This window comes from Blastomyces gilchristii (assembly GCF_000003855.2).
Source record: "Blastomyces gilchristii SLH14081 genomic scaffold supercont1.3, whole genome shotgun sequence".
Lineage (NCBI taxonomy): Eukaryota > Fungi > Ascomycota > Eurotiomycetes > Onygenales > Ajellomycetaceae > Blastomyces > Blastomyces gilchristii.
Genome location: NW_003101680.1, coordinates 1,551,758 through 1,577,813, shown reverse-complemented (window position 1 = coordinate 1,577,813; position 26,056 = coordinate 1,551,758). Strand labels below are relative to the sequence as shown.

At 48.3% G+C, this 26,056-nt stretch overlaps 10 protein-coding genes across 20 annotated transcripts; 5 read left to right on the top strand and 5 right to left on the bottom strand.

Annotated features, from left to right (window-relative positions):
• Positions 1-23: 23 nt before the first annotated feature.
• On the bottom strand, positions 24-5,820 carry BDBG_02040 (VHS domain-containing protein). The gene is made up of 5 exons (XM_002627323.2): positions 5,221-5,820; positions 5,097-5,143; positions 4,598-4,749; positions 3,486-4,532; positions 24-3,418 (listed from the first exon to the last, which is right to left on the bottom strand). The coding sequence occupies exons 2-5, from the start codon at positions 5,109-5,111 to the stop codon at positions 3,406-3,408; spliced, it is 1,227 nt and encodes a 408-aa protein (XP_002627369.2). The 5' UTR covers positions 5,112-5,143; positions 5,221-5,820; the 3' UTR covers positions 24-3,405.
• On the top strand, positions 194-2,690 carry BDBG_02041 (ATP-dependent RNA helicase MAK5; the record flags this gene model as incomplete). The annotated part of the gene is made up of 3 exons (XM_002627324.1): positions 194-424; positions 509-1,723; positions 1,818-2,690. 3 exons carry the CDS (start codon positions 194-196, stop codon positions 2,688-2,690), a joined length of 2,319 nt encoding a protein of 772 aa, XP_002627370.1.
• BDBG_02039 (3'(2'),5'-bisphosphate nucleotidase) lies at positions 5,774-8,134 on the top strand. The gene has a single exon (XM_002627322.2). The coding sequence runs from the start codon at positions 5,854-5,856 to the stop codon at positions 7,093-7,095; it is 1,242 nt and encodes a 413-aa protein (XP_002627368.2). The 5' UTR covers positions 5,774-5,853; the 3' UTR covers positions 7,096-8,134.
• Positions 6,654-8,231, bottom strand: BDBG_02038 (mitochondrial 54S ribosomal protein YmL16). The gene is made up of 3 exons (XM_002627321.2): positions 7,906-8,231; positions 7,730-7,843; positions 6,654-7,648 (listed from the first exon to the last, which is right to left on the bottom strand). Exons 1-3 carry the CDS (start codon positions 8,183-8,185, stop codon positions 7,272-7,274), a joined length of 771 nt encoding a protein of 256 aa, XP_002627367.2. The 5' UTR covers positions 8,186-8,231; the 3' UTR covers positions 6,654-7,271.
• On the top strand, positions 8,163-13,220 carry BDBG_02037. 2 transcript variants are annotated; one of them, XM_031720618.1, is made up of 7 exons: positions 8,163-8,799; positions 8,859-9,622; positions 9,677-9,898; positions 9,953-10,009; positions 10,057-10,372; positions 10,432-13,026; positions 13,102-13,220. In XM_031720618.1, the coding sequence occupies exons 1-6, from the start codon at positions 8,703-8,705 to the stop codon at positions 10,671-10,673; spliced, it is 1,698 nt and encodes a 565-aa protein (XP_031576844.1). In that variant the 5' UTR covers positions 8,163-8,702; the 3' UTR covers positions 10,674-13,026; positions 13,102-13,220. The 2 variants fall into 2 exon arrangements, with proteins under 2 accessions (XP_031576844.1, XP_031576843.1); XM_031720617.1 differs by lacking the exon at positions 13,102-13,220 and having other exon boundaries at positions 8,360-8,799; positions 10,432-10,481; positions 10,541-11,695.
• BDBG_02036 (taurine catabolism dioxygenase TauD) lies at positions 11,428-15,152 on the bottom strand. Of its 5 annotated transcripts, XM_031720614.1 has the most exons (3): positions 14,745-15,152; positions 13,055-14,686; positions 11,428-12,956 (listed from the first exon to the last, which is right to left on the bottom strand). In XM_031720614.1, the coding sequence occupies exon 3, from the start codon at positions 12,690-12,692 to the stop codon at positions 11,508-11,510; it is 1,185 nt and encodes a 394-aa protein (XP_031576840.1). In that variant the 5' UTR covers positions 12,693-12,956; positions 13,055-14,686; positions 14,745-15,152; the 3' UTR covers positions 11,428-11,507. The 5 variants fall into 5 exon arrangements, with proteins under 5 accessions (XP_031576840.1, XP_031576838.1, XP_031576841.1 ...); XM_031720615.1 differs by having other exon boundaries at positions 11,461-12,973; positions 13,055-15,100; XM_031720616.1 differs by having other exon boundaries at positions 11,461-12,956; positions 13,055-15,100.
• On the top strand, positions 13,356-15,013 carry BDBG_02035 (DUF895 domain membrane protein). The gene has a single exon (XM_002627318.2). It carries the CDS (start codon positions 13,521-13,523, stop codon positions 14,952-14,954), a length of 1,434 nt encoding a protein of 477 aa, XP_002627364.2. The 5' UTR covers positions 13,356-13,520; the 3' UTR covers positions 14,955-15,013.
• Positions 15,153-16,639: 1,487 nt separating the features above from the next.
• On the bottom strand, positions 16,640-20,379 carry BDBG_02034. 2 transcript variants are annotated; one of them, XM_002627317.2, is made up of 4 exons: positions 18,597-19,965; positions 18,267-18,409; positions 16,895-18,198; positions 16,640-16,795 (listed from the first exon to the last, which is right to left on the bottom strand). In XM_002627317.2, exons 1-3 carry the CDS (start codon positions 19,363-19,365, stop codon positions 17,869-17,871), a joined length of 1,242 nt encoding a protein of 413 aa, XP_002627363.1. In that variant the 5' UTR covers positions 19,366-19,965; the 3' UTR covers positions 16,640-16,795; positions 16,895-17,868. The 2 variants fall into 2 exon arrangements, with proteins under 2 accessions (XP_002627363.1, XP_031576837.1); XM_031720611.1 differs by lacking the exon at positions 16,640-16,795 and having other exon boundaries at positions 17,611-18,198; positions 18,267-20,379.
• BDBG_02033 (adenosylmethionine-8-amino-7-oxononanoate aminotransferase) lies at positions 19,564-24,612 on the top strand. Of its 3 annotated transcripts, none has more exons than XM_031720609.1 (6): positions 19,564-20,207; positions 20,333-20,426; positions 20,487-21,886; positions 22,019-22,671; positions 22,782-23,535; positions 23,598-24,612. In XM_031720609.1, exons 1-5 carry the CDS (start codon positions 20,020-20,022, stop codon positions 22,955-22,957), a joined length of 2,511 nt encoding a protein of 836 aa, XP_031576835.1. In that variant the 5' UTR covers positions 19,564-20,019; the 3' UTR covers positions 22,958-23,535; positions 23,598-24,612. The 3 variants fall into 3 exon arrangements, with proteins under 3 accessions (XP_031576835.1, XP_002627362.1, XP_031576836.1); XM_031720610.1 differs by having other exon boundaries at positions 19,659-20,248; positions 23,598-24,561; XM_002627316.2 differs by having other exon boundaries at positions 22,782-24,588.
• BDBG_02032 (biotin synthetase) lies at positions 22,839-25,041 on the bottom strand. Of its 3 annotated transcripts, none has more exons than XM_031720607.1 (3): positions 24,522-25,030; positions 24,118-24,367; positions 22,839-24,001 (listed from the first exon to the last, which is right to left on the bottom strand). In XM_031720607.1, exons 1-3 carry the CDS (start codon positions 24,527-24,529, stop codon positions 23,087-23,089), a joined length of 1,173 nt encoding a protein of 390 aa, XP_031576833.1. In that variant the 5' UTR covers positions 24,530-25,030; the 3' UTR covers positions 22,839-23,086. The 3 variants fall into 3 exon arrangements, with proteins under 3 accessions (XP_031576833.1, XP_002627361.1, XP_031576834.1); XM_031720608.1 differs by having other exon boundaries at positions 22,862-24,001; positions 24,118-24,374; positions 24,522-25,041; XM_002627315.2 differs by having other exon boundaries at positions 24,118-25,030.
• Between the last annotated feature and the right edge of the window lie 1,015 nt (positions 25,042-26,056).

Genomic DNA, 26,056 nt, shown 5'->3' with positions numbered 1-26,056 from the left:
ACGGAGGTTGATGTTGGTGGGGGAAATATTTTGGAGCTAAAATTCATTTTTTCCCGGGCAGAAGAATTCTTTGAATGACTATCACAATTATCACAATTAACACAACCCGGACCAGCATTTACGGCATAAAATCGGGCTGATCTCAGGAATCTACCCTTAATCACGATCATATACATATAAGCTATTATCAAATATGGCGAAAAAACGAGAGCGCGACACGCGAGATCCGTCGCGGAAATCTAAGAAACGCCAGCGAGTCGAGGTTACCGGAGCCGACGGAGAAATCGTCGGGATTGACCAGCTCGATTGGAAAGAGGTCGCTTTGCCAGACAGGTTGGAGGATGCAGAGGGATTCTTCGGCCTGGAGGAAATTGACGGCGTGGATATTGTGCGGCCAACAGGGAACGGAGAAGTCAAATTTAAGGTGCGTGAAATTAGAGTGTTTTGGATGGAGGGTTTTTATATTATGTGAACATTGAACTAATACATGACGTTGATTTTCGTGTAGGTTTCTAGAAATAAAGTGAAAAATACCGCCGCCAAAGATATATCGTCGGATACGAAGGATGACGCTGACGAGTGGAGTGGGATTTCCGATGATGAAGGGCCGAATGACGAGGGGGTAGACGATGTCAAGGAGAAACAGACCCAGGCTGATAAGACTGAGAAGAGAAAGGAGAAGAAGAAGAAGAAGCAAGAGAAAGCGCAGAATAAGAAGACGGAGAAATTGAAGGAAACCAAACTCCAGAATAACAAAAAAGCCACGCCCAAAGATGAACTACAATCTGGGATATCCTTTGAAGCTTTGAATGAAGATGACGAAGAGGAGGTGGACGTGTCAGCCTGGGGCCCTCTGGATATATCTGCTGAGATTCAAACAAGCCTGTCGAAGCTCAAATTCGCGAAGCCCACTCCGATTCAGTCTGCATGTATACCCGCTATCGCCGCCGGCCATGATGTCGTCGGTAAAGCGTCGACAGGTTCCGGTAAGACACTGGCATTTGGTATTCCCATTCTGGAATATTACCTAGAGACTCGCCACGATGAACCATCACAACAGCATAAAGATCGAGAGTCCGCAGGGAAAGATCCTATTGCGCTGATTTTATCACCGACCAGAGAGCTCGCCCACCAACTAGCTAAACATATTACGGCATTATGCACCAATGCCCCAAATATCAATGCGAGAATTGCTTTGTTGACTGGTGGCCTTTCCGTTCAAAAACAACAACGGCTTCTGGCTAATGCGGATATCGTTGTCGGTACACCAGGCCGGCTCTGGGATGTAATCAGCACAGGACACGGTCTATTGCGCAGGTTTCAAAATATCAAGTTTCTGGTTGTCGACGAAGCAGATCGACTGCTCAGTGAAGGGCATTTCAAGGAGGTTGAGGAGATAGTGACTGCGCTTGATCTCAAGGAGACGAATGACGGAATAGAAGAGCCTGCCTCCCATTCAGAGAGCACGGATGATGCTTCCAAGGCTCCTAGGAGGCAGACGCTCGTTTTCTCGGCGACCTTTCATAAGGGACTGCAACAGAAGCTGGCGGGAAAGAGCCGTTTCTTTGACGGAGATCTGCTCGATAACAAGCAGTCGATGGAGTATCTACTTAAAAAGCTCAACTTCAGAGAAGACAAACCGAAATTTATAGACGTGAATCCTGTTGCTCAAATGGCGGAGAACCTCAAGGAAGGTCTTGTGGAATGTCCAGCTATGGAGAAGGTAAGGATACATTTTCTATCCAAGCTGTCCCCCATCCCCCTCCCCCACCGAAGAAAAACCTCACCTTGCAAGTATCGCTAAACTCCACAAACAGGACTTATATCTCTACACTCTCATGCTCTACCACCCGAAACACCGCACACTAGTTTTCACAAATTCTATCTCCGCCGTCCGCCGTCTGACCGCCTTCCTCCAAAACCTTAATCTCCCCGCCCTCGCCCTCCACTCCTCCATGGCCCAGAAGGCCCGTCTCCGCTCCGTCGAACGCTTCTCCTCTCCAACTGCGGATCCATCTTCTATCCTTGTCGCAACCGACGTCGCCGCACGCGGCCTCGACATCAAGGGGATCGACCTTATCATTCATTACCATGTCCCCCGCACTGCAGATACATACGTGCACCGATCCGGCCGCACAGCCCGCGCCTCCGCCTCGGGTAAATCCATCCTGCTCTGCGCACCCGAGGAAATCGTCGGCGTGGCGCGCTTAGCGGCAAAAGTCCACACATCTGCCACGTCTTCGTCTTCGTCGAAGCGGCTCCCGCTGCACTCTGTCGATTTGGACCGGCGCGTCATAGCCCGCGTGCGTCCCCGCGTCACCCTCTCGAAGAAAATAACAGACCATGCGCTTGCGAAGGAGAAGCTGTCGTCTGAAGATGACTGGCTACGGTCCGCGGCGGAGGATTTGGGGGTTGATTATGATAGTGAGGAATTTGCGGAGCAGGCTAAGGGGAAGGGGAGGGGAAGGGGGAGAGGCGGCGGGAGGGAGGCCAGGGAAAAGGCAGTGGGAAGTATGACGAAGGGAGAGGTCGCGGGGCTCAAGGCTCAGCTGAGGGAATTGTTGGGGAAGAGAATTAATATGGGTGTTAGCGAGACGTATTTGACAGCAGGTAGAGTAGATATTGAGGCGTTGTTGGCTGGAGGGGGAAACAAGGCGTTTCTGGGACATGTGGGGGAGTTGGATTTCTAGAGGGGGGTTTAATATTGTTTTATTTTGTGTTGCGAGCGTAGCATGTATACGTGCCCGTGCATAGTTTTATTGGACAGCATTTTCGTAGTCCTTGGTTCATTTATATGCGCACTAAGGGGATCTGATAGCCGTCTGAATTGAAAAGGTTTACAACATGACCGATCTCCAGTTTCTAATTCTGACAAGCGGATGGAAACGTGCGTGGAGGGAGGGGTGTGTCAAGGATTGCAAGTGATTCCCATGTAGCAAGCAAAATCTCACCTCCACACGGTATGTTATGTGCATACGGCCAAAACTGTTCTTTGGAGAAGATAATTATTATTAGCCTGTAAAGAATAAATAGAGAGCAGCGGCCACATCACCACGGGCCTATCTTCAACTGTTAAAAGGAGAGGAATCGCTTGATAGATATCTATGCGACACAATCAGGTAAGTATACAAATTCCGTCATTGACCATATCTCATTAGATATCTTCTGACATATAGCCATGATAAAAACGTCTTCTACCCAGGAAGCACAAGTTGGGTCAAATATTGAAGCCTGCTCTGACATAGGCAAAAAGCCACTTGGAGGAGGGTATTTTTCATATTTAGCGGAACGAAATGAGGGAGACGTAAAGAGACATGAGGACTTCTGAGACGCGTTGGTATTTGTGAGGTGCTCGCGGGGAAGGGAGAATGAATAGTTATACCGGCGCATATAAAAAAAGAATCATCAAACTTCTCGCCTGCAGAGGTGATCGAATTAGGATCCTTAGTGGCGGGTGTGAGAGTTTGAATCCAGGGATCTCTTACCAAGTAGGTTCAGACCTCTCAATACCGGGAGTATTCACTGCATTCCTGTCTCCGAACGGGTTGTCTTCATCATCATCTTCGTCATCTTCTGACTCTTCACTCTGACTATCCGCGTCCTTTCGTTTGTCGTACGATACTGACGATCGGGGGCTGTAGGGGAAGTTGCTCGGTTTTGCAGGTCGCGGAGGCTTGGTGGTTCCGCCAAGATTGAGATCCGCAAACCCATCGTTCATCCCCCTACCACCTGGCGCGTCAGCCTCTCCTATCCCGCCTTCACTATCGCTGTCGCTATCATCGTCGACGCTTTTGTCAAGAACTTCAAAAGTCATAAGCGCATTGACCAGCTCGTCGTTCGCGTGAATAAGACTTCCGAGGAAATCTTCGCTTTCGACATGTTGGATATATCTCAAAATTTGCCGCCGTAGGTCTTTGCATAAATCGAATTGGCTCATTACTTCCGCGTTGTCACTCACACGCTCATTCTCACGGTTGACCCGTTTAAGCGAATTCAAAAGATTAGTTCCTGCCATGGATGCGGATGCAATGGTTTGCAGAATTTCTGGCCTCTCCTTTTCGAGATTGAAAGCCTTCCCGCGGTAGGGCCTATCTTTCGCTATCTTGGAGATACTTGACCTACTAGATCTGGAAGCCTTTGAAGACGTGGGAGACGACAAAACGGTAGAGGGGCCATTGCCTGTAGAAATGGATACAGAGTGACCAATTGGAGATTCAGGACGCGCTTCAGTTTCCTTGAGGACTTTGGATTGTTGTAGGTTCATCGGCTTTTTCCGTCGCGGCAGTTGCTTGTGAAGAGCCGCAATCCGTTCCATACCAGCAACTCCATTGAAGGAGGACGACCATTGTAAGAACAGTTGCCTGCATTTGTCTTTAACTTCTTGGTCTGAAACTGGATCTGTAGCAGCTACACGAAGGCGTTCGAGCAGTGGCTCATCAGTGAAGCCGCGGAGATATCTGGTGGCAGTATTCTGAATAATGAAGTCTAGAATTGTAAGAGCCCGAAGCTGGCGATGGACGGATCCATATTTTCTGAGGCAGAATCAGTACTTAGATATCGCAAGGATAGCTTGCCGACTGGGGGGCAAAATACATACAATTTCTTTCTTAGGGCGCGACTGGCCTCACTTGGACCGGTCGTTTGTAGGCGGACCACTTCGATCAGGTCTACAATTCCACTCGAGTCGTCGATGTCGTACTCTTCACTTGTGAGCCTGTCGATTTGAACAGTGATCGCCGAATACGGTTTCTGTTTCCAGAGAAAAAGGGTATCCATATGATTAGCTGGAGACACGCAAACTAGCAATATAGCAATAGATGATACAATCCAATATGTGTCCCTAACAATAGAAAGTGTAGATGTAGTATAAGAAATAATAGAATAAATCACAAGAGAAGAGAGGCTGTATCCGATCTCATTAGATACGAAACAGACAACCAAGGCAATTTGATCGATATGCTGTCACGTTTATCAAGTGAGAATTTCCTTTTGTGAGGTGACAGAAAGAAAGATGGAAATTTGGATTGACAAAGCAGAACATAGCTACCGTAGATGGCAATATTAACTGAAACAATAACAAGAAAGGGAGAACTTACAGATCCGGAGAACATGATGCACGGGTTGTGCAACGGGAATTGAGGATCTGCCCACGATTTGTAATTAGTTTCTAACTGATTTATTAGGAAGTGTTATCAACGGCCGGGTTCAGGCGCAACTCACAGAGGAGAATTAGAGAATTTAGCTTAATTTAGTATATAGTATGGAGTTTTAGTCTGCAACTGTGGTTTTATGGATGCTGGGCGCCTGCGCGGGATATATGTAAACTGTGGGGAGGATAGAGAGAGGTTGACAAGTGAAAATGGGTTTAAGCGTTCGATCGGAGAGCAGGCAAGCTAGCTTCAGCCCTGTGAAATAGCTGGAATCACAGATAGTTGCACACAGAGCAATATAACACCGTCAAACCTGGTCCAGCGGGAGGTGCAGAATTTTGAGTAGGAATACGTGTACCCCGCGCTGGTCAATAATCGGTCGTGAATGAACGGTGTATGGGTGGTTTAGATAAAATAAATACAATAATTTGACTGTCCGAAGAAGCTTTCTACCTGTTTACGCGCGCATTCCACGAGATCCGAGAGGTAAGTAGCGAAACCTTTGCCTGAATGGGAAAATGTGAAGTTGTTCGGCGCATACTGGGATGACGTTTGGATAATCCCGAGGTGGACGCTAGCCAGCTGGAAACAGACTAGTGCGGGAGGAGCGCCGCCGAGGCAAGTTTCAGCTGCGATTCAACACCCAAAGACTGACCTGGCTCTATAGTTATTCTTTCTAGACACATTGATATAATATATATACATGAAGGTTGAAGCCCATCAATTGAAAAAAACAAATTCACTCTCTAAGTGTATTGGCGTTTATTTTGTCGTTTCGATCCTCCTCATCCTGGCATCCGGCATTGCGATTCGACTCCGAACCCGCCTGTCCCAATTCTCAGGGCACATATTATCTCCCAAGTCATTTTATACTCCAGCAATAAACATGTCTTACCAGCAGGAACTCTATGTTGCAGAACTCGCTGTACAGAGGGCCACGCTGTTGACACAGAAAGTCTTCAACGAAAAAGCTAAAGGCACTCTATCCAAGGACGACAAGTCCCCCGTCACGAAGGGTGACTTCGGTGCACAGGCTCTCATTATTCAGGCAATCCGCGAGAACTTCCCAGATGACGAAATCGTTGCTGAGGAGGAAGCCAGTGCTCTCAGGGAAGACAAGCCTCTGAGTAATGAGATTTGGGACCTGGTCAAAGGCATCAAGCTCACTGATGGAGAGAGTGACAAAGTTTTAGGAGGACCATTGCAGAGCGAGGAAGCTATGCTGGACATACTCGACCAGGGGAAAAGTGCCGGAGGACCGAAGGGGAGGATATGGGCTTTGGATCCTATTGATGGGACAAAGGGATTCCTCCGCGGGGGCCAATACGCCGTTTGTCTCGGTTTGATTGTGGATGGCGACGTCAAAGTAGGCGTGATCGGCTGCCCAAATTTGCCAATCTCTGACTCCGCACCGATTCCCGTCGATCTAGCGAGCGCTCAGTCCGGCGCCAATGGGAGTGGAATGCTCTTTTCTGCTGTGCTCGGACAAGGCGCCTCGAGCCGGCGCCTCTCTGATGGAAAACTACAGGAAAGCAAATCTATTTCCATGAGGCCGGTCCCGGATATTACAAAGGCTTCATTCTGTGAAGGGGTTGAGGCTGCACACTCTGCACAGGATGATAACGCTGCCGTTGCAAAAATGCTAGGAATCACTGGCGCAAGTGTACGGCTCGACTCGCAAGCCAAATACTGCTCGATTGCAAGAGGGGCTGGTGATATTTACTTGAGGCTTCCAGTGAGGAAGAATTACCAAGAGAAGATTTGGGACCATGCCGCTGGCGACTTGCTGGTCCGCGAAGCCGGAGGGATGGTATCCGATATCTACGGCAAGAGACTTAACTTTGGGAAGGGAAGAACGCTGGCCGACAATACCGGTGTCGTTGCTTCGCCGAACGCCATCCATGATCAAGTTATCAATGCCGTTCAAAGAGTACTGAAGCTATAATGAAGAAATTCTATGACATATTCTCAGGTGTTGTGAAGATGGATGGCAGGTGACGGGCCGAGCAGAACGGCAACAGAAATATCGCGGCTATTCTACAGAAAAATAAACTAGAAAAATCCCAAGGGCATAGATATACAAAAAGCAATAGCAGAGCATGAATAGCACAAAAAACGGGATCACTTGATCTTCTTTGCCTTCAGTTTTATCGTCTCGCCGTTCACAAATATGCCCTTACCCTTGTATGGCTCGGGCTTGCGCCATGCGCGAATCTCAGCAGCGAACTGCGTCACAACTTCCTTGTCAATTCCTTCTAGTAGGATAGTAGTTGGTTGCGGCATGCTGGCTTTGACCCCAAGCGGAATGCCTAGCTCAATTGGATGCGCGTAGCCGACTTTCAACGAAATGAACTGTTGACCTGGGTAATCTGGTTCTGGAACGGTGACGGCCTTGGGTTCGATCATCGCCCTGAATCCAACTCCGACGAGCTTGAGGATGCAAGTATGGCCTTCTGACACTCCTAAAACGTAGTTTTTCAAATGCTGCCGTACAGTTCCTATTGATGAAGCGGGTTAGATGAGGGTTGGCGGCTTTAAACGGGGAGGTAAAGGGTGGCAGTGAAATCGTAGGCGCATACCCCACATAGCACGCTGATGTGTAACCTCCACATCTTGTACTTCGACTGTTGCCTTTCGGGATTCCGGATCAAAGTTTACGGTCGAGAATGACGGGAGCGTCAATGTCATGGTTCCTGCAACAAGTGTTCGTTAGCCTTCAGACATTCTGATGAGAATGGGTAATGAAATGACCAACCCAATGGTCCAGTAACCTCCACTGCAGTAGTGGGAGTATCCTTCCCCTGCCGCGCAGTGATATTTTTAGCTTTTGGCAACTCGATGAATTTCAATGAGACTTCGGAAGGAATTGAGAGCGGCGAAGCGCCAATTCGCGATTGTGTCGGGGTTGATGTTGAGAAGGGCTGGCTGCGAAGGGGAAGGGAAAAGGCGGGAAGGAGGAAGGCTGGTAAGGAATTGGACCTCATGGGCTCTTTGAGGAGCTGCCTGTAGCAGCTCCTTGATATTATCCCATTCATCTTGTGCGTGTTGAATTGCTTCGATATTGTGAGTGCTCCTCCGTTGCTCGTGGTAAGAGTTCTGGATTTCAAATAAATTTCCACGTGACCTCTCAGAGACTTTCACGTGACCACGAGGCAACCTTGGAACTAATCCGACCTTACGACGCGACCTTCGTCGCTCATTTCTATCATCAACTTCCAACAATGTACCTCCAGCCAATTCCTCTAGCAGATGCCTGACATCGTTTATTTAGGAAATGCTGGCGTCCACCTTTATTGATATTATGTCCCTTAATCAGTGATTTTACTGTTTCGGCCCTGGTTGGCTTCTGTTATCATGCTTATTAGAGACTCAAATCAAAAATATCACTTCTCACTAAGTTCACTCATGCTGCGTTACCTGATATGAAATTTCTCTTGTTGTTAATTCGGCTCTCGATTTATTAAACGAGACGTGCTTCTGAATCATTTTCGTAACTTAGTTTTTTTTTTTCTCCCTTCTGTTTTTCTCTTCTACATCGCGCCACTAATCAGGATGAGGCGCCCACTACACTCAATCTGTGCTCTGTGCCTAGGCACCTTGAATCTCTTAGCAGGCGCAGATTCGCTAAGATTCCCGTCTTTGAAGAAAGGTGAGATAGCGGGTAGAGACTTTCATACATATGTCTCCTTAACTTACCGTGCACATCAGGCCCGAACTCATCGTCAATCGGTATGGGCTCTGATGAGACTGACCTACCATCCTTACTTCATGCACAGAACAACCAGCAGAGCGAGGTTTTTTCAGATGCTATTAAAATTCTCGACTCCATGAAGTCATCACCTTCTTGTAACCGGCTGGCTGCGGCTAATTTAATTTTGTCCTGTCAATCACTCGGTGGGGATGACGGGACCCAAAAGGCCGGGCTCTCCGACTCTCTAGACAATGTGAAGTCATTGTTCGCTGCTAGGCTTGCTGTTTGCGAACTTATCGGCGCTGGAGCTGCGATACCCGAGCAATGTCCTCCTATTCTTATTACTCACCCGACATATAGGCACCCGGATGCAGAGGATCCTGTTCAACCCTCCCATCTGGCGCCATGCTTGAACTCCCTAGAATCTCGACCCCAATGGTGGACGAGCTATAGTAACAACAGACAAAATGCGGCTGTCATGTGCCAGGCAGCACGGACAGAGATTGAGCGCGAGGATGACCTCAAGCGGTATAAGAATTTGATGGACATCACCTCTATTTTGAATGACTCGCTGAACCAGACACTTACCTCAGCAGCTATGGAGACATCTCGGCAGAGAGCATTTTTAAAAATTGTGGATGACATGCGAAACACACTTTTGCAAGACCTGGAGGATGGGTTTTTACGATATCATGATATAACGACAAAGGTATTTGATGATGTCGAAGGAGTGCAAATTGTTATGGCTGCTGCAAGATCGGAGGCAGCCAATGTGAAAGAGGTTTGACACATGATTCCTATTATGACGGACATTCATTTTCTCACTTGCTGTTAGGATCTCCATTCTGCTTCAAATTCGATGCACGAGCTGAAACAGGTTCTTAATGAAATTCACTTGAGTACAACAAAAAGGGCTGCGGAGATGGCTGCGGCTGAACAGGAGAATCATCAAGCGAACCTAGCACTGGTTTCGTCCGTGAGGCAGTCGGCCGAACATCTAAGGAACCAAGACCTGGAACCCATCATTGAAAGCTTTGGCAAGATATATTATTCTATGGTATCTGTTTATCCACTGCGCCTCCCTCTCGCAGTCTGCTAACTTACTATGTAGCACGCCGTAGAAGACTTCATGAGGTCTATGGAGGTTAGACATGATGGCCTGGATTCAGTATGTGTGCCCCTATGACCAAACCGAGTCAAAACTAATTGTAATAGCGCATGAAATTGTTCGAGCAGGCGTTCCAACAGTTTGAAACTACGGCGGTCGCACTCCAGCAGGTTCAGCTGCAGCAACGTCACGACCAAAAATCATTTCAAACAGACCTAAGAATTACTCAAGCGATTTTGAAAGACGTCACTGCCTCGGCAGCAAATCTTCAAACTTCGATCGAGAACTCTTATGCGGTTTTCCGCAAGCTCACCACTTTTGGTGGAGCTGTCACATCCGTGGCTTGGTGGACCCTGTCAACAGCAGTTGTGTTCCTCATCTTGCTATACCCTAAAATCACTGGAGCGGCGCTTATCTTTCTAGGTATGTAGGATGTATATTTTTTCCCTCTTAATAAACATGTAGACTAATTATCGCTGAAGCATCCGCATTCGCAACATACTGCATGGGGGTTTCCAGCTGGCTTCAAACCGTGAGAGCATCTTCGACTTATACAACCCAACAGCTAACGAATGCCATCTACGTCGTTAGTTTCAGCCTCGGTATCGCGTCTGTCCTTTGCACATTTCTCTACCTTGCCGCACATCATATTTTGCCTCGCATCCGACGACATACAGTTCAAACGACAAATGGAGACTGTGTCACAACACTGGATCCAGCCTGATATTGCCAAATGTATCTCCAGGATTGAGAGTAGACGCTTCCGCCAGATCATCGGATACTGGAATTGGCGGGCTCAGATTCCCATTTGGCATCCATACTCTTATATTTGCCCGGAATTTCACTACCGCTCGCTCGTCTAATTCCGCGTTCATCTATTTAGACGCCAAAGCTTTGTCTTCCCCTAATACTATATTTCCTGAGCTTGCCATATGATGATTCATGCATTTATACTACACCACAACACCTACGATACCCCACACATTTTACAAGCTTTCGCTGCTCGTGGAATTCCCAGTTGACATCTGCTTCCATTGTTCTCGTCTTTACCGCTTAAGTATTGCCTGCTCATTTGCCACTCCACGACCGCAAGGTATTGTTATTGTGAAATTTATAGCGCATATATTTATCATGTAATCATTTCCTACGGTATGTCATTTAGCACGATTTATTATTATATTCTTTCTCTTGTGAACTTAACGGATTCCATGAAGCGATGACCAAAATCACGTGCATTTTTGTAGTTACGTCTACCCCCTTGCCCACGTGAAATGAGGTCGCTTGCCGACCTTTTCGCGTGTCGACTAAATAATATTGTTCATCCTATCTAAAGCTTACCTTCATATAGAGTTCTGGCCTTTGTCCTTGCTAAAATGCTCCCATCCATTTTTCGGTAGGCGTCGGGCATTTGATGTAGGAAAGATGCGCTTGGTCATCTTTTTAAACTGTTCTCCGGACGAAACAATACCTCCCCCCTCAAAAAAAAAAAAAAAAAAAAAAAAAAAAAAAAAAAAAGAATATGGGACGGCTGCTTTCATTTCGATTACAGCTGCAATGACTACCCATCTAGAGCCTGAACAACTTGTGCCCAGTCAGCAGAGGTATATGCCCCGGGGACACTTTCGCCATCGAAAAGACTTGCAAGCACTACTCGGTCTGACTGTTCCCCTTCCCAGGGCTCTCGCCCATGCTGCGCAATAACATTATCATATACCAACACATCCCCCTCCTGCCATTTATGCAGTACCCGTATCTCGTCAGTAATTTTGGCGAGATGTGCGAGGTATTTCTCGTCAATGGGAGTGCCGTCACCAAAGTACTGCTTCGTCACGTTTCGGGCTGTGGAATTGACTTGGGCATTTTTGTAGTAGGCTGCCAGTCCCGTGAAGAGGGTGGGCAGGTTGGTCTTGGCCTGGGTGCGGATTGAAGGAAGTCTATGAGTTACCACGATGCCATCATTATTCGTCCATTCCCAAGTCGTGTGCTTCCCGCGGCCGTAACGGGCGATCTGAGCCTCGATTTTAGCCCTCCTAGTCGCCTCGTCATCGCCTTCTTTGATTTCTTTCCCAAATGCTTGATTGATCGTCGACCCACCCTCATGTTGCTTGTCGAGTTTATACGTTACTTTGCTGAGGATTCCTTTCTCTGCAAGCTCTGCGATGAACTCAGGTATTTCTTGCTGCGCGCGGTGGAACAGCTCAACCGATGATGCAATAGGGCTCTCACCACCTTTCTTGGGAGCGCGGTAACTATAGAAAAAAATATACTCCGGTGCATGTGGAACTTGGGGCGACTCGTTATGGTTGTAGATTAGCACCTCCTTGGGTGATTCGTTCGCTGGGGCCACGTTGGGAGCAAGCAATGGCCTGTCGACGACGATTCCTATAATCTCGTGCGGATTGTAACCAAATGCATGCGCGAATCTGCTGAAGTCCTCTGCGTTGTGAATTGGGAGTCCCCTGAAGAGCAGGGCCCCATGGCGTGCGAGCTTCTCGGTAATAATGCCGCCATCCTGCGCCTGCAGGGACTTTATAGTCTCTATTGCAGTGTCAAGATTAACGTCGTCTTGGTTTGATGGGCGCAATGCAAGAGGGATAACGGTGTTTTCGGGGTGGGGTTTGCCAAGTATGCGCTGGTTAGTTGAAGGGAGCTCAAAGCTGTCGAAACCGAACAATGACGGCGAGGCAGCATGGCCCGGCTTGAGTGGCCGGGTGTGGTTTTCGACAGATGCAGTGGTGGCCATGGTGTTGGTTCAGATGGAAAACGATTTCGGTTGTATTCTGAGGACATGGCATATGTATTTCACCGTGTACCTATGTGGAAGCCACTGCCATATAAATATGTCACTGCCCAGACACAACTAGGAAGGAGAGACGAGCACGTTTGAGCTAGACATTTCTTGGTAATCTCATCCATCTCGTACATGCAGGACAATTGCTCGTCATCTGGGAGGATTTTCTCATCCATGCATGTATGGCGACAACCTGCCCTAACGAGTGGGCTCAAGCTAGCGGGATAAAATAACTTCATTAGTTAGCGTTGACAAACCTGGTGATATCGCTATCCACAGTAAGTCGGTATGTAAAGTAAAGGCATTGACCATACTTGCAAGCTATGGATCCTGAGTGTGCTGATAAGAGATGACGGTGTAGCCGCTCCTACAATATCATGATGATCAACTAGTTGCTCAATGAGTTTATGGCGCGAGCTGCTGATTGCGTAATTTACTCATATCCTCTCCAATTCGTCAATGACAAAAATTAGCATATCCAGCTAAGAGGACCGATGTATTGTGCAACACGCCCTTGTCTTGCGTGCTACAATGCATGAAACATACATCGGGAACCAAATTTACAGCAACGGATAGTCGAAAAGCATTGAGGTTCGTCCTGTGCGGCCCAGTCGTCATGGATATAAATAACCACAGGGACATGCCCTGTTTGATCCCTCAGCACCATGTTATTGACCCCTGGCTTTGTCATCGATTCCTTGATCCCTTTCTCACGTACATGGACTATATCCTCGTTTCAATTACTTCCACGATTGACCATTTCTCATAATTTTTATCCCAATGTCGATGATATCCCCTGCTACCAGTAAGGATGAGCTGCCAAACGGAGAGGAGGAGCTTGGGAGCGAGGCATCCGGCACCCACGCGACGCGAGCGGGCTTTCCTTTCACAGCGAGAAACAAGGTTTCCTTTTTTCGAAGCACCCTTTTCCAGATCCTCGTCGTGGGCGTCTGCGCATTTACAGCCCCTGGAATCTGGAGTGCTATGAATGGACTTGGCGTAGGCGGCTCACAAAGCCCGGACCTCGTCAACGCTGCTAATGCTTTGTTATATGCATTCATGACCGTTACATGCTTTGCGGGGCCGTGGATAACAAACGCAATTGGGTTCCGATATACTCTTGCGGCCGGCGCTTTGGGATATCCACTCTATGGCGCTGGCCTTTATGTCAACAACCGCTCTGGCTCAACTTGGTTCGTCTATTTTGGTGCCATGGTTTGTGGAATCAGTGCTGGTTTCTTCTGGAGTGTTGAAGGCGCTGTCTCCACTGGCTACCCGGAGCAGCATAAGCGGGGTCGCTACATTGCCACATGGTTCACGTTTCGAAACGCTGGAAATTTCATTGGAGGGGCTATCGCGCTTGCGATCAACCACAGCGTCAACCAGCGCGGAAAGGTCGGACATGAGACATACTTGGCCTTTATTGCCATCCAGTGCCTTGGCTTTTTCTCCGGCCTCCTGTTGTCGAATCCCGAGAAAGTGCAGCGCGATGATGGAACGCGCATCGAGGCGCCAAGGGGTATTCCGTGGCGCGAAGAAGCGAGACAGATGTGGCGCCTCGTCACTAGTAGATCAATTCTTCTTCTCATCCCTCTTTTCTGGTACTATGGATGGATACAGGCGTATCCCGGCACATACCTTGCGACATACTTCACTGTCCGATCTCGTGCACTAGGAAGCTTTATGTCTGCTGTCGTCGGGAGCCTGGCGACTTGGTTGGTTGGTTTCCTTGTTGATGTTAGATGGGCAAAGCGCAGGCAGACGCGAGCGGTAGTTACTTTCGTTGTCATCGCTTTGTTGAACAGCGCGACGTGGATTTGGGCGGTCATTATCCAAAACGAATACCGCCACACAAACCCGACACTGGACTGGGGCGACCAACGGGCGTTTGGTCGTGGATTCGGGCTTTTTCTCTTCGAACGTATCAGCCTTAGCATGGTTGAGAACTATATATACTGGTGCATCAGTAACCTATCCGACTCGCCTGGCGATCAGATTCGTTACAGTTCTCTCCTCCGGGGAATTGAAACAGCGGCGGTGGCTGTTGGGTTTGGAGTTCAGGCTGTTCCGACCGCTCTCATCGCTACAGCGAGTATAAACATGGGACTATGGTTTGTTGCACTGCCTTTTAGTTATTATGCTACTGTGCAAGTTGTTCGAAAGTTCTCCCAGCTCGAGACCCAAAGACAGGAGGAAATGCGCACGGAGAGTTAGGCAGTAAAGTGTAAATAGTGGCAATAGAATCAATGAGATTTAATGTATTACCCTTGGAAATTGTAGGGTGGAGAGATAGACGGGGTAGCTTTCATAGCGCAGCGATTTCTAGATCGTTTCAGCGCTGTCTGCATGACCAAGTCCGAAGAATTGGTGTAGTTCATTCAGTGTAAATAATTCCAGGTCGATAGCGTGTTCCAAATCCTCTCGCTTGAAAATGCCCCAAAACGTGGAAAGTTAGTATTAGCGCCTTGGCAAAATTATGCACAGCCGTGAAGTTTAATCCGACCTCAAAATATTTGGCCCATGCGCCGCGCAAGAGAGAACATACATTGGAGAAAAAAGGAATGCCCATGCGTGAATGAATGTGTTGGTCATATTACTGCGACAGTGATACCGTTGTTTTGGTTTGAAGTCATTTGTTATGAATTGGCCAATATATCCCCTCCTACAGGAGAGACATTCCCTTACTCAGATGTGCATCCGACTCTGCAGAGTACATGTACAGGTGAAACGCTGTGGAACCAGTCGCCAAACTCATTTTGTTTCGTGAGCGTATAAGGCGTACGACATGAAGATGGCACCATCCCACCCTGACTGAACTGAGGAACTGATCGATCTGCCTTCATCCCGCACTTGCTTGGTATGCGCAGTTACAAGGCTTCAGCATATGCCCTTCGCGACCCCGCTTTTTCTCCGCCCTCCTGGTGTGCGTGATGCAATTTCTGCTCTAATTGCGCTTGAAGATGGATTTAATGGTTTATGTATGGTATGAGCTTGCCTGCTCATGTCCTCTCTCTCAGATGGACCTCACTACATGATCCCAGAAAAAAGGCAGCACGGTAGCGCTAGCGAACGTCATCCAAGACTCGGCGTGTATTCTCATACAGATACAGTGCACGCTCAAGTCAAGTGGAAATCATCATATCTCTGCACGAGTACCCACATACGGTAGCATCCCACCACGCCCACTCATACCGGATAAAGGTACAAGATGCGGCTGTCCCACCAGAATTGCACGCACCGCCCAAGCTCTAATGAATAGGTGCAGGCAAATGACCTTGCTAAAACGGACACTTTGTTTCATGTTAACGAGCTTCTCTACAAGGTAGATACCGTATAAGAAATAATGCGCTGTCATTGCACGGGCGGATGCTTTCCAGTTATTTGGCCTATGATGACGCTACTACTAGGCTTCGCGGGCGTTGGGTGAGTGTGGACTTAAGCGCTCTTTTTGGAGAGCATGGCGACAAAGAACTGGCTAGGAAACTTGTGGGAATATCTCTCGCCCCGCCCCGATGCCATGTTTGGCTGAACATGGTTGACTCTGACGAGCCCCGTCGATGGCTACCTACCGATTAAATTCAAACACTTGGGTTTGAAATCATGATCGTTTCTTCCACTACTATGGCGTCAACTTACACTCCAATCAGCTAAAACGGGGGGATTGAAAAAGGCTGGAGCGCTTAGCGTGGAATCGAAGACCATTTTGCCTCGGGATATTTTTTACCTATATGGTGTGGAAGAGATGATACAGAAGCTAGTGTAAGCGTTGCGAGCAGCATCGATTGGCCCACTTGATAGCCTATGAAGTTGTTTCTTAAAGCTATATCCTAGAGTCAACCAATCATATACTTTGCTAATCAGTTGCTATCCTTTTTATTATAATTTTTAAGAACGCGTGGTTGACTAAACATTTTTTTGCAGTTAGAAGATGTGACGCGGAATCCTAGATATATAGCACAGAACTTGGATAATTAAACAATAGAATAATTGACTATGACGCCGTGTGTGTTTCTTCCGCTTTTCCACTTTGCAGGTTCCACTCTTAAAAAGAATTGCTACAGAGCGGCTGGTTAGTAATAGGCTGCTGAAATAACGAAAAAAAAAAATTATTAGACACCATTCTCGCGTGGGGTGAGAAAGTTACTGGTACATACATCAAAAAATTTCCAGTGTTAATGTTTAGCTCCCGATGCCACAGATCCGCCGAGCGAACACGAGGCGAAGGTTCGCGTGGAAGTAAGAATCTAGGGGGGCCAACCAACGGTCTCGTACCCAATGCTGGTTGCATTGAATTTGGCTATTTAAAAGAAATTAGGTATAGCCTCAACGGTTCTCTGTTATGCAGTGTAGGAAGAAATGTCGCCATCTAAATGTTGGTTGGTGTTATTCCCAGTTTAAAACTAACTTCTCCAGACCCTTCAACGTCGCCCCAGTAATCTCACCCCATTATAGAAATGAAAGAAGGTACCATGTTCAGCAGTTCTTGTTCAAGGCTCATAGCTGGTTGGTCCATCCAGCCGTACTGACATAGGGACTTGCCGGCCAAGTGTGCTCTTGAAGACAAGCGTCTACTTCTCGTCCGCACGGTTTACATACGAGGACAATAGGGCAGATGACCATATTTTGCCCACTACTCCCAGAAGATGGTTGCGGCCCTTGGAATTGGAGGCCTTCTGCCTAGGCTCAGAATTTCCAGAATAAGTCTCCTGTTTCGACTAGATATCTTCACCAAAATATCTCCAATATAAATGACTACATTGACATCACGGAGCCCTATCCGACCAGGGGCAATGAAAACTAGCCGGACAGTCCAGAGAAGGGAGTGGAGGCAGTGATTAATCTTGCGGCATAGGAGCAGGTAGTAGAATGGGTTTTGTCCTATGCGCTATAGGATGGGAGTTAGGGTATTCAGGACACGGGAAAAAATTTAGTATAGGGTCGGGCTCCCCGTCCCGGGGCTATACCCGAATTTGATTCCAAGTGCAAGCTCAGTTCTAAAGATTATCTAAGAAATTTCAAAATACTTTTCTAGTATGGCGGTACTACTTCGTGCAATAATATAGAGCTTACACACCTGTCTTTTTTCTATGATTCGCCTGTATCGTAAGCAAATTGACTACCCCTTCTGCTACAGCCTAAAAACCCTTCCTGGCCGCTGCTGCTCAACCCATTCCTTGATCAGCTCAATGAACCTATCTATCTCCTCATATGTATTGCTAGCATGTAGACACACGCGCACACGTTCTGTTCCCTTGGGTACGGTGGGTGGCATAATTGCACGGACAATTTGGCCCTCAGCCTGGAGAAAGCTCGCAAGCTCGCGTGGCATTGACGTCTGGAGGGAGAAAATAGGAGACCTATACTGATGCTGTATTGTCAAGATCGGAGGATCTGCTTGTTGTAGGCCTTTTAGTTTTGTAGCCATGTATTGAACAACTTCGCGCAGTTGAAATTGAAGCTGGGGCGGACATGAGCCGCGTTAGTATGGGTCATGGAATTATGATTTGGGGTGGGGTATAACCATACAGTCTCGGTCACTCCTTCGCTCATGAGGTCGTACACAGCGCGAGTGGAAACCAGGGATGGCATGCCCATTGCCGTGGAATATATGAGGCTTCGAGCGTAGTTGATCAGATATTCCCGGGTAAGATGGGAACAGAGAACAATTGCTACAGCCGAGTGTGCACACGGTTCCCAGTAATCATTAGTTAGTTCGTTGTCCTATCACTTCTGTGCCCAGACTTCAACAGCATTTGGGATCTCTTTCTGGCATTGAAAACGGAACGCGTTTGGTCGATAGGGTCGGGGGTAAAGGGTAGCGACAAGCTAGGACGGGGGGCGGGGGTAGATTGGTACCTCCATGGCTGGCTAACGCTTTACCAAACGTGTGTAGTCTGATGAAAATACGGCTTTGGACACCGAGTTCTTGAACAATCCCGGCACCTCGAGGTCCGAACGCTCCAGTAGAGTGCGCTTCATCCACGATCATATAACCGTTCCCTCGGGGAAACACAGTCTTGATAACCTCAAGAAGCTCCGCAATGGGGGCAATATCACCTTCCATACTATAAAGGGATTCCACCGCGACAAGGACATTTCTCTCGCCCGACGCTATCAGATGGTCCTCTTGCAATAGGCTTTGCGCAATTCTGAAAAAATCATCGGCCGAATTGTGCTTGAATGGTATTTTCCTCGATGCTCTTGAAAGCCTCATCCCATCATGAGCACTGGCGTGGATCAATTCATCGTACAGAATAACATCCCCCGGCTGTGGAATGCATGAGAAAATCGATAGATTGGCATCATAGCCGGAGTTGAAGAGTAAGCCGCTCTCTGCGCTGTGGAAGGAGGCTATAAAGCGCTCCAATTCTTCTGCGTATGTAGAGTTGCCGTCCAAAAGCCTGGATCCCTTGCTTGCGAGTGGATGCAAAGACGATTCACGTGTAAGACTTTGTAAAAAGCGGGCGCGGAGGAGGGCTGATGTTGAGAGCGAGAGGAAGTCGTTGGATGAGAAATCCACTGCACCGGGTGGCGGGACTTGTAGACGGCGGCGGCGCCCTTTGGCCTCCCTCTCGTCCAGGCGGGATTTAAAAGCACGCAGAAGAGCTCCAGACGACGAGTCCATTTTGCGATTACATGGTGACCAGATCGATTAGATTTTGAGTATTTCGCCAGCATTCACAACAAATTCACGGGTTCTTGAGGCGGGGCAAGCCCTGCAAGCTCTGAGCGTAATTCATTGTGTGTTTTTTGACTAGGGTTGTTACCCTGCGTAGGTACCCGGCGAGCCTTACATTCAGGGCTCGGTGAGAACCTTGATATTGTTGGCCCGTTGGGGCAGAGAAAGGGGTTCCACCAGTCAGCATGAGGATTAAAGATTCCCTAGAACCTGACTGAGGGCGATGAGGGGTAGGGACTCTACAGGCCAGCTCGGGGCAAAAAAGGCCATTGGTTATTCCTCCACCCACCTCCACTCGATTCGTGTTCCCTGTATATTATCCCGCATTTGTAGTCAAGGTTGAGCTCATCGCGGCCCATACAGAGCACGTGAGACTCATCCGAGCCTCAACAAGAGTCGGCGAATTTTCATCAAATTAAACTGCGGCTAATCTGCGGCTACACAGTCTTTGCGAATACGGACGATATTGGTGGGGAACCTGCAGTGACTGCGTCATAATTCCGGGATTTTTGACTATGCTTCAAGTCTCAGTTTTCAAGGGACCGCATTAAATGTCCTGGGAACTGTCCATCCCCTAAAAAAGGGCCATTCGCATCGACAATGGCTCGTGTGGGAGCTTTTCTCTCAAAGCATTTCCAGGCCTATCAAGTATACGGCGCCAATACCAGCGTGGGTAAAACGATATTCTCGTCATTGTTTTATAGAGCCCATGCTTTGTCGAAGCCCAAAATCAACCACTGGTATCTGAAGCCTGTTTCCACTGGCAATGAAAATGAACGGGATGATAGGTACGTGGATGATGGAAATGGCTGCCTACTTTGTCCGTCAGGTATATCACCTGGATTTCAAAAACTTTTCCATGAACCTGTCATAAGATGTATGACATTTCCTAATATGCTTGGTCACAACACAGACACATCAGTCGCTTCGCTAAACATGTTTCGAGCAAATGTTTATACATCTTCGACCAGCCAGTGAGTCCACATCTTGCTGCTGCTGGCAAAAAGGTAATTTTTCCTTAATCTATGTATACATATCGCAGCGGCTGCTAAATTCCATGACTGCAGTGCCCTACAGATCGAGAAATAGTCGAAGCAGTTAGCCAAACGCTTAATGGATGGGCACAACATGGGCAAGGACTTGTCCTCGTTGAGACGGCTGGGGGTGTCTTATCCCCTGGCCCGAATGGTACGCTGCAAAGTGATCTCTATAGACCACTACGATTGCCCGTCATTCTAGTTGCCGACTCAAGATTGGGGGGTATATCATCTTCCATTGCTGCGTTTGAAAGTCTTTCATTGCGCGGATACGATGTCGATGCGGTTGCGGTGCTGGAAGATAGTTACTATCAAAACCATACATATCTAGAAGATTTTTTCTACTCCAAGAAGAAAATTCCAGTCTTAACTGTTCCCCAGCCTCCTGAAAAGCGGATGACGGATAATGGCTCCCCTGCCGCAAGTGATGAGCAACAAATGTCAAAATATTACGAAACGCAGGTTCAAAAGCTAGTGACAGAACCACATGCACCCCTCGCCGGTTTCTTGGAAGGACTCGCCGAAAAGCATCATTCCCGTATCTCGGAACTTGAGTCCATGCCTTCCAGGGCCCATGACTCCATCTGGTACCCCTTTACCCAACACCAGTCGATAGCTCCAAGGGATATCATGGTGATCGATTCAGCATACGGAGACTGTTTCCAAACCTCCAAAGGCTCTTCTACGGAGTCTGGCTCGAAATCGACCACATCTAATACTGCGCCTGCGCCACAGGATACACTCAACTTATTACGCCCAACATTTGACGGTTCTGCATCATGGTGGACACAGTGCCTTGGGCACGGGAACCCTGAATTGGCATTGGAGGCAGCCTATGCAGCTGGTCGATACGGCCATGTCATTTTCCCCGGCGCGATCCATGAACCGGCCCTTTCACTCGCGGAGTCCTTGATTAAAAAGATGGACAATCCTCGCTTGAAAAGGGCATTCTTCTCCGATAATGGCAGCACTGGTATGGAGGTCGCCGTCAAGATGGCACTCAGAGTAGCGTGCAAGCGGTATAACTGGAATTCCACCAAAGAAGACATTGAAATTCTAGGCCTGCGCGGAAGTTATCATGGTGATACTATTGGTACAATGGACCTCTCAGAACCATCAATCTACAATAAGAAAGTTGAGTGGTACCGTGGCCGTGGCCATTGGTTCGATTTCCCCACGGTGAAGATGATACGGGGCAAGTGGATCGTCGAAACACCAGAGGATTTAAAGGGATCGCTGGGAGAAAATACAGAATTCCCTACCCTACAGTCGATTTTTGACCTCTCTCGACGAAAACAGTCTGCGGCCGGTCGACGATACAAAACTTACATAAAGAAGAGCCTAGAAAATCTTGTGTTACAGGATGGTCGAAAATTCGGGGCCCTGATCATGGAGCCAGTGATCCTGGGAGCTGGCGGGATGTTATTTGCGTTAGTACCCCATGATTCTGCAACAATCTCCTTCTTTCCTTTTCCTCGTCCGCCGCTGTTAACCGCAGCTGCCATTTGAAAAAAAAATAAAAATAAATAAATAAAAAAATAATAATAACCAAACGCCTGCAGCGATCCACTTTTCCAACAAGCTGTGGTGGAAGTAATTCGGGACAATCCGGACTTATTCGGACAGGGCTATAATAATAATGCCCCACCACCACCACAACCACCACAACCATCACTAGCCTCAGATCACGCATGGTCTGGACTGCCCGTGATTTTCGACGAAGTTTTTACCGGCCTCTATCGCCTGGGCAGAGCGTCCTCCGCCTCCTTCCTTGATACCCATCCTGACATCTCCGTGCACGCAAAGCTACTAACCGGCGGCCTGCTCCCGCTATGTATCACTCTAGCAAGCCAGGAGATCTTCGATGTGTTTTCCAGCCCGCATAAAGTCGATGCCCTGCTGCACGGCCACAGCTATACTGCCCACCCAGTCGGCTGCAAAGTGGCCGATGCATCGCTTCGCATGCTAACGGCTAAGAATGCGGAGCGGTATCAGCAAGCACAACAGCATGATCATAATAACCGGAAGCATGATCAACCATCAGTGGTGATCGAGGATGTGAAGATGGAGCTTAACCCTCTCGCACAACCTCGGCACGCTTGGAGTAGATGGTCCGAGCAGCTCGTCCGGGACCTCTCGCACTCAGAACAGGTCGAGGCTGTTTTTGCCCTTGGTACAGTCATTAGCATTAGCTTGCGAAGCCAAGATGGTGGTGGTCAGTAAACAGCCCTTGCCCGTGCCTCTAGCTCCTCATACTACCCCGTCCCCCTTCCCCCCCCTCCCCTGTGACCATCCAACCCCGCTAACTGACTGACTTTGTTCTAGGATATGGCTCCAACTCCGCCGCTGGCTTACAGCGGCAACTAGCCAAAACAAACGCGGACGGTTTTAACATTCACTGTAGAGTGCTGGGAAATGTCTTGTATTTGATGTGTGATCTGACTTCAGATCCAGATGAGCTGACCATGCTAGAAAAATCGGTTCGTACTGCTCTTCTGTAAATAGCATAGGAAAAAAAAAGTTTTAGATTCTAGGTAGATATATACCGTTTGCTTTGAAATATAGATGTGTCTAGTGATATAAGGCAACTAACTACAAAAAAGAAAAATCTTCTACTTAAAAAACTGCTTTTAACTCGGCGTGGTAGTATCGCCCCTGAACTCCCCCCGCTGAAACCCTTCCATGGGATAGAATCCCCACTTCTCAAACATCTTCTTATCCTCCTCCCAGCCACTGCAGTCAGTGGTAAGCATTTTCTCCCCAGTAAATACCGAATTGGCCCCGGCCATGAAGCACGCAACCTGCTGCTCTTCAGTCATGTTGATGCGGCCCGCGGAGAGTCGCACGGTGGTTTTGGGAAGGATGATCCGCGCCGTCGCCACAGTGCGAAGCAACTTGTCAAACTCGATAGGCTTCCTGTCCCCCAGTGGGGTTCCCTTGATGGGCACGAGGGCGTTAACGGGGAACGACTCTGGGTGCGCAGGGAGGGTTGCAGCGGTATGTAGCAGGCCAACGCGATCGGAGTCCTCCTCGCCCAGCCCTAGGATCCCGCCAGAGCAAACGTTGATTCCGGCATCGCGTACGTGGCTCAGAGTCTGGAGGCGCTCGTCGTATGTCCGCGTGCTAATAATGGATGGGTAGAATTCCCGCGAGGTGTCGACGTTGTGATTGTAAGCGGTCAAGCCGGCTTCCTTGAGCTCCTTTGCCTGCTCCCCATCGATCATCCCAAGAGTCACGCAGACTTCCATATCCAGCTTTCTCACGCCGGAGATCATTTGCTTCACGTTCCGTAGACTGCTTTTACGACCACGCATATCCCGCCATGCTGCGCCGAGGCAGAAGCGGGTGCTGCCGTTTTCTTTCGCGATGCGGGCTGCTTCCAGGACAGCATCGACGGAGCTCATCTTCGTTGCCTTGAGGCCCGTGTCGTAGCGAGAGGATTGCGAGCAGTACGAACAATCTTCTGAGCAGCCGCCAACTTTGATATTCATTAGAGTACATAGTTGGATAGCCGAGGGGTCATGGAATCGTCGGTGAACAGTTGCCTGTGGGCATTATACCAAAAGAAGTCATTAGCGTCACTTTCTCTCTGTCAATGATGGAAAGAGGAGGAAGAGGGGAGAGGATTTCCCCCCCCCCTCCGAGTGGGATAATTTCATACAGCAGCATGAGTAAGTTGGTGTAGGGGCGTTTCGTATATCTGTCTGATCTCATCTCGCGTCCAATTGATGCGGGGAGCTTCGGCTGCAATTGCATCTTGTAGCACAGTCGACGTTGACGCAGCGGCTGGTGATATAGAGGTAGCCGCTCGGGTTTGTGTAATTGGGGTAAATAAACGTAGAAAGCTCCGCGCCCCAGCTGGGGACACTCTTATCGAAGCCATTCTAATAATATTTGGAAACTGAGCCTGCCTATAAGCTAGCTAGTTATTAGAAGACTCTCGGATGTTTGGCAGGGGTGAAGAAGGGAGAGTGAATTGGTGTAAGGTTGCAAATGATAGTCAAATCGAAAAATGACCGACTGCTCCGCGATTTAGCTCTGCCATAATATCTGATAAATGCTCACATGTTCATTGGTGCAGGCAATCGCTGTGGGGGCAATTTCAGGAGGAATTCAGAGTATTATTATTATTATTATTATTGAGCGCGGGCAGCTGAACTACGAGAATTCCACCGAGATGCTTTCTTGACTCCGCCAACAGATTCCGCATCCTGGGCTGTGTGCTGTGTGCGGTGCGGTGGGAATGCCGGGGTAAATAGGACCCCCATCCCCCCCAACGATGGGCCCCAACAGATCCACGGTGCTCGCGCCCAGAAATATAAAGAGCGGTCCTGCCCAATGGAATCGGTGCTTCCTGGGGCGCTGATGACTGGCTTCCAAGGGGGGGGGACCAAAGGAACCCTGATAAAGTCAGCTCCATCTCCGATCCCCTTTCTAGAGAGGAATCACTTTGTGTTTCTTCCAAACAATGGCTTCTGCTTTGCGGGATCAGCACGAATACCGGCGGCGGACGGGTTCACTAGGCCACCAGATTTCCAAGTTCTAGACGGGACAGCAGACAGCCATCGATCGTGTTCGGTGCGTGTAACTGTTACGGCGGGGACAATAACTTACTGGGGTGGGAGGGTTAGCCCTAACTTAACTCAATACACTGGACTAGCTTCAAGAAACTCTCTCTAGGCGATTTCGGCGATTGGTAAGTTAGACTTTTACAATTGTTAACTACTTATAAGAACAATATCAAAAGCATTTTGAGTAGGTATTATTACTATTTCGCGGTGATATGTTCTACCCATGCCTTCGCTTACCCCACCCCACCACATCATGGGTGGGTGCGCCTCACCACAACATTATTATCACCAAACATGATATATTAGAGATCATGTTGGACGTCTGAGTAGTTGTATTGGTTGCTATCTACGGAGCAGAGTGCGCTATATGGTTGGTGCGGAAAACCAAACCAACTTTTCCGTGCAAAAAACACTGTAACGTGACATCACGTGCACCCCATCAAAAATCCATGGATATGTAGTGGCGCCTGCTAATTGCTCCTACTCTACCTACCACTCTATCTACCCTCTACCATCACCACCGCCTCTAACGCCCCGTAGCACCCCCTATCACTTCCACTTCATATCTCTACCCTACCCCCATCTTACCACTCACTCTCTTACCACTCCTACCACCTCTACCACCCCTACACCCCTTCCACTCTGACCCCTCCTTACCACCCCTTATCACCCCTTACCACCCCTTACCACCCCTATCACCCCTACCACCTCTATCACCACCACTGCCTCTACCACTTCACAGCACTCTCTATCACTTTCACTCTCTATCTCTATTCTCATCTTACCATTCTATCCCTCTCTTATCATCTCTATCATCTCTCTCACTTCTACCACCTCTATCACCTCTCTCTATCACCTTTTTCACTCTCTAGCCTCTCTATCATCATCATTATCTCTACTACTCTACAGTCTCTTCTATCACTTTCACTATCTCTACTCCTCTCTTACTATCTCTACCACATTTTGATCTCTGTGTTTATAGTATATACTGCTAAATACTCTGTAATAAAATCTCATGTAATGTAGTAT

Bases quoted from the DNA above. Each gene is read 5' to 3' on its own strand.
- BDBG_02040 (XM_002627323.2), bottom strand. The intron at 4,533-4,597 runs GTATGTATTTTG...ATTCTGCCTCAG, and splicing joins CGCGCCCTAAGAAAGAAATT to AAAATATGGATCCGTCCATC.
- BDBG_02034 (XM_002627317.2), bottom strand. From the start codon at position 19,365: ATGGACTCGTCGTCTGGAGCTCTTCTGCGTGCTTTTAAATCCCGCCTG. The intron at 18,410-18,596 runs GTACCAATCTAC...ACTCGGCTGTAG, and splicing joins AGCGTTAGCCAGCCATGGAG to CAATTGTTCTCTGTTCCCAT. The intron at 18,199-18,266 runs GTATGGTTATAC...TGTCCGCCCCAG, and splicing joins GCGAAGGAGTGACCGAGACT to CTTCAATTTCAACTGCGCGA.
- BDBG_02037 (XM_031720617.1), top strand. From the start codon at position 8,703: ATGAGGCGCCCACTACACTCAATCTGTGCTCTGTGCCTAGGCACCTTG. The intron at 9,899-9,952 runs GTATCTGTTTAT...CTTACTATGTAG, and splicing joins GCAAGATATATTATTCTATG to CACGCCGTAGAAGACTTCAT. The intron at 10,010-10,056 runs GTATGTGTGCCC...TAATTGTAATAG, and splicing joins GACATGATGGCCTGGATTCA to CGCATGAAATTGTTCGAGCA.
- BDBG_02033 (XM_031720609.1), top strand. From the start codon at position 20,020: ATGGCTCGTGTGGGAGCTTTTCTCTCAAAGCATTTCCAGGCCTATCAA. The intron at 20,427-20,486 runs GTAATTTTTCCT...CCATGACTGCAG, and splicing joins TTGCTGCTGCTGGCAAAAAG to TGCCCTACAGATCGAGAAAT. The intron at 21,887-22,018 runs GTTAGTACCCCA...AAACGCCTGCAG, and splicing joins GCTGGCGGGATGTTATTTGC to CGATCCACTTTTCCAACAAG.
- BDBG_02038 (XM_002627321.2), bottom strand. From the start codon at position 8,185: ATGAATGGGATAATATCAAGGAGCTGCTACAGGCAGCTCCTCAAAGAG. The intron at 7,844-7,905 runs GTTGGTCATTTC...CACTTGTTGCAG, and splicing joins GGAGGTTACTGGACCATTGG to GAACCATGACATTGACGCTC. The intron at 7,649-7,729 runs GTATGCGCCTAC...CTTCATCAATAG, and splicing joins ACATCAGCGTGCTATGTGGG to GAACTGTACGGCAGCATTTG.
- BDBG_02036 (XM_031720614.1), bottom strand. From the start codon at position 12,692: ATGGCCACCACTGCATCTGTCGAAAACCACACCCGGCCACTCAAGCCG.
- BDBG_02032 (XM_031720607.1), bottom strand. The intron at 24,002-24,117 runs GTATGAAATTAT...TAATGCCCACAG, and splicing joins ACCAACTTACTCATGCTGCT to GCAACTGTTCACCGACGATT.
- BDBG_02035 (XM_002627318.2), top strand. From the start codon at position 13,521: ATGTCGATGATATCCCCTGCTACCAGTAAGGATGAGCTGCCAAACGGA.
- BDBG_02039 (XM_002627322.2), top strand. From the start codon at position 5,854: ATGAAGGTTGAAGCCCATCAATTGAAAAAAACAAATTCACTCTCTAAG.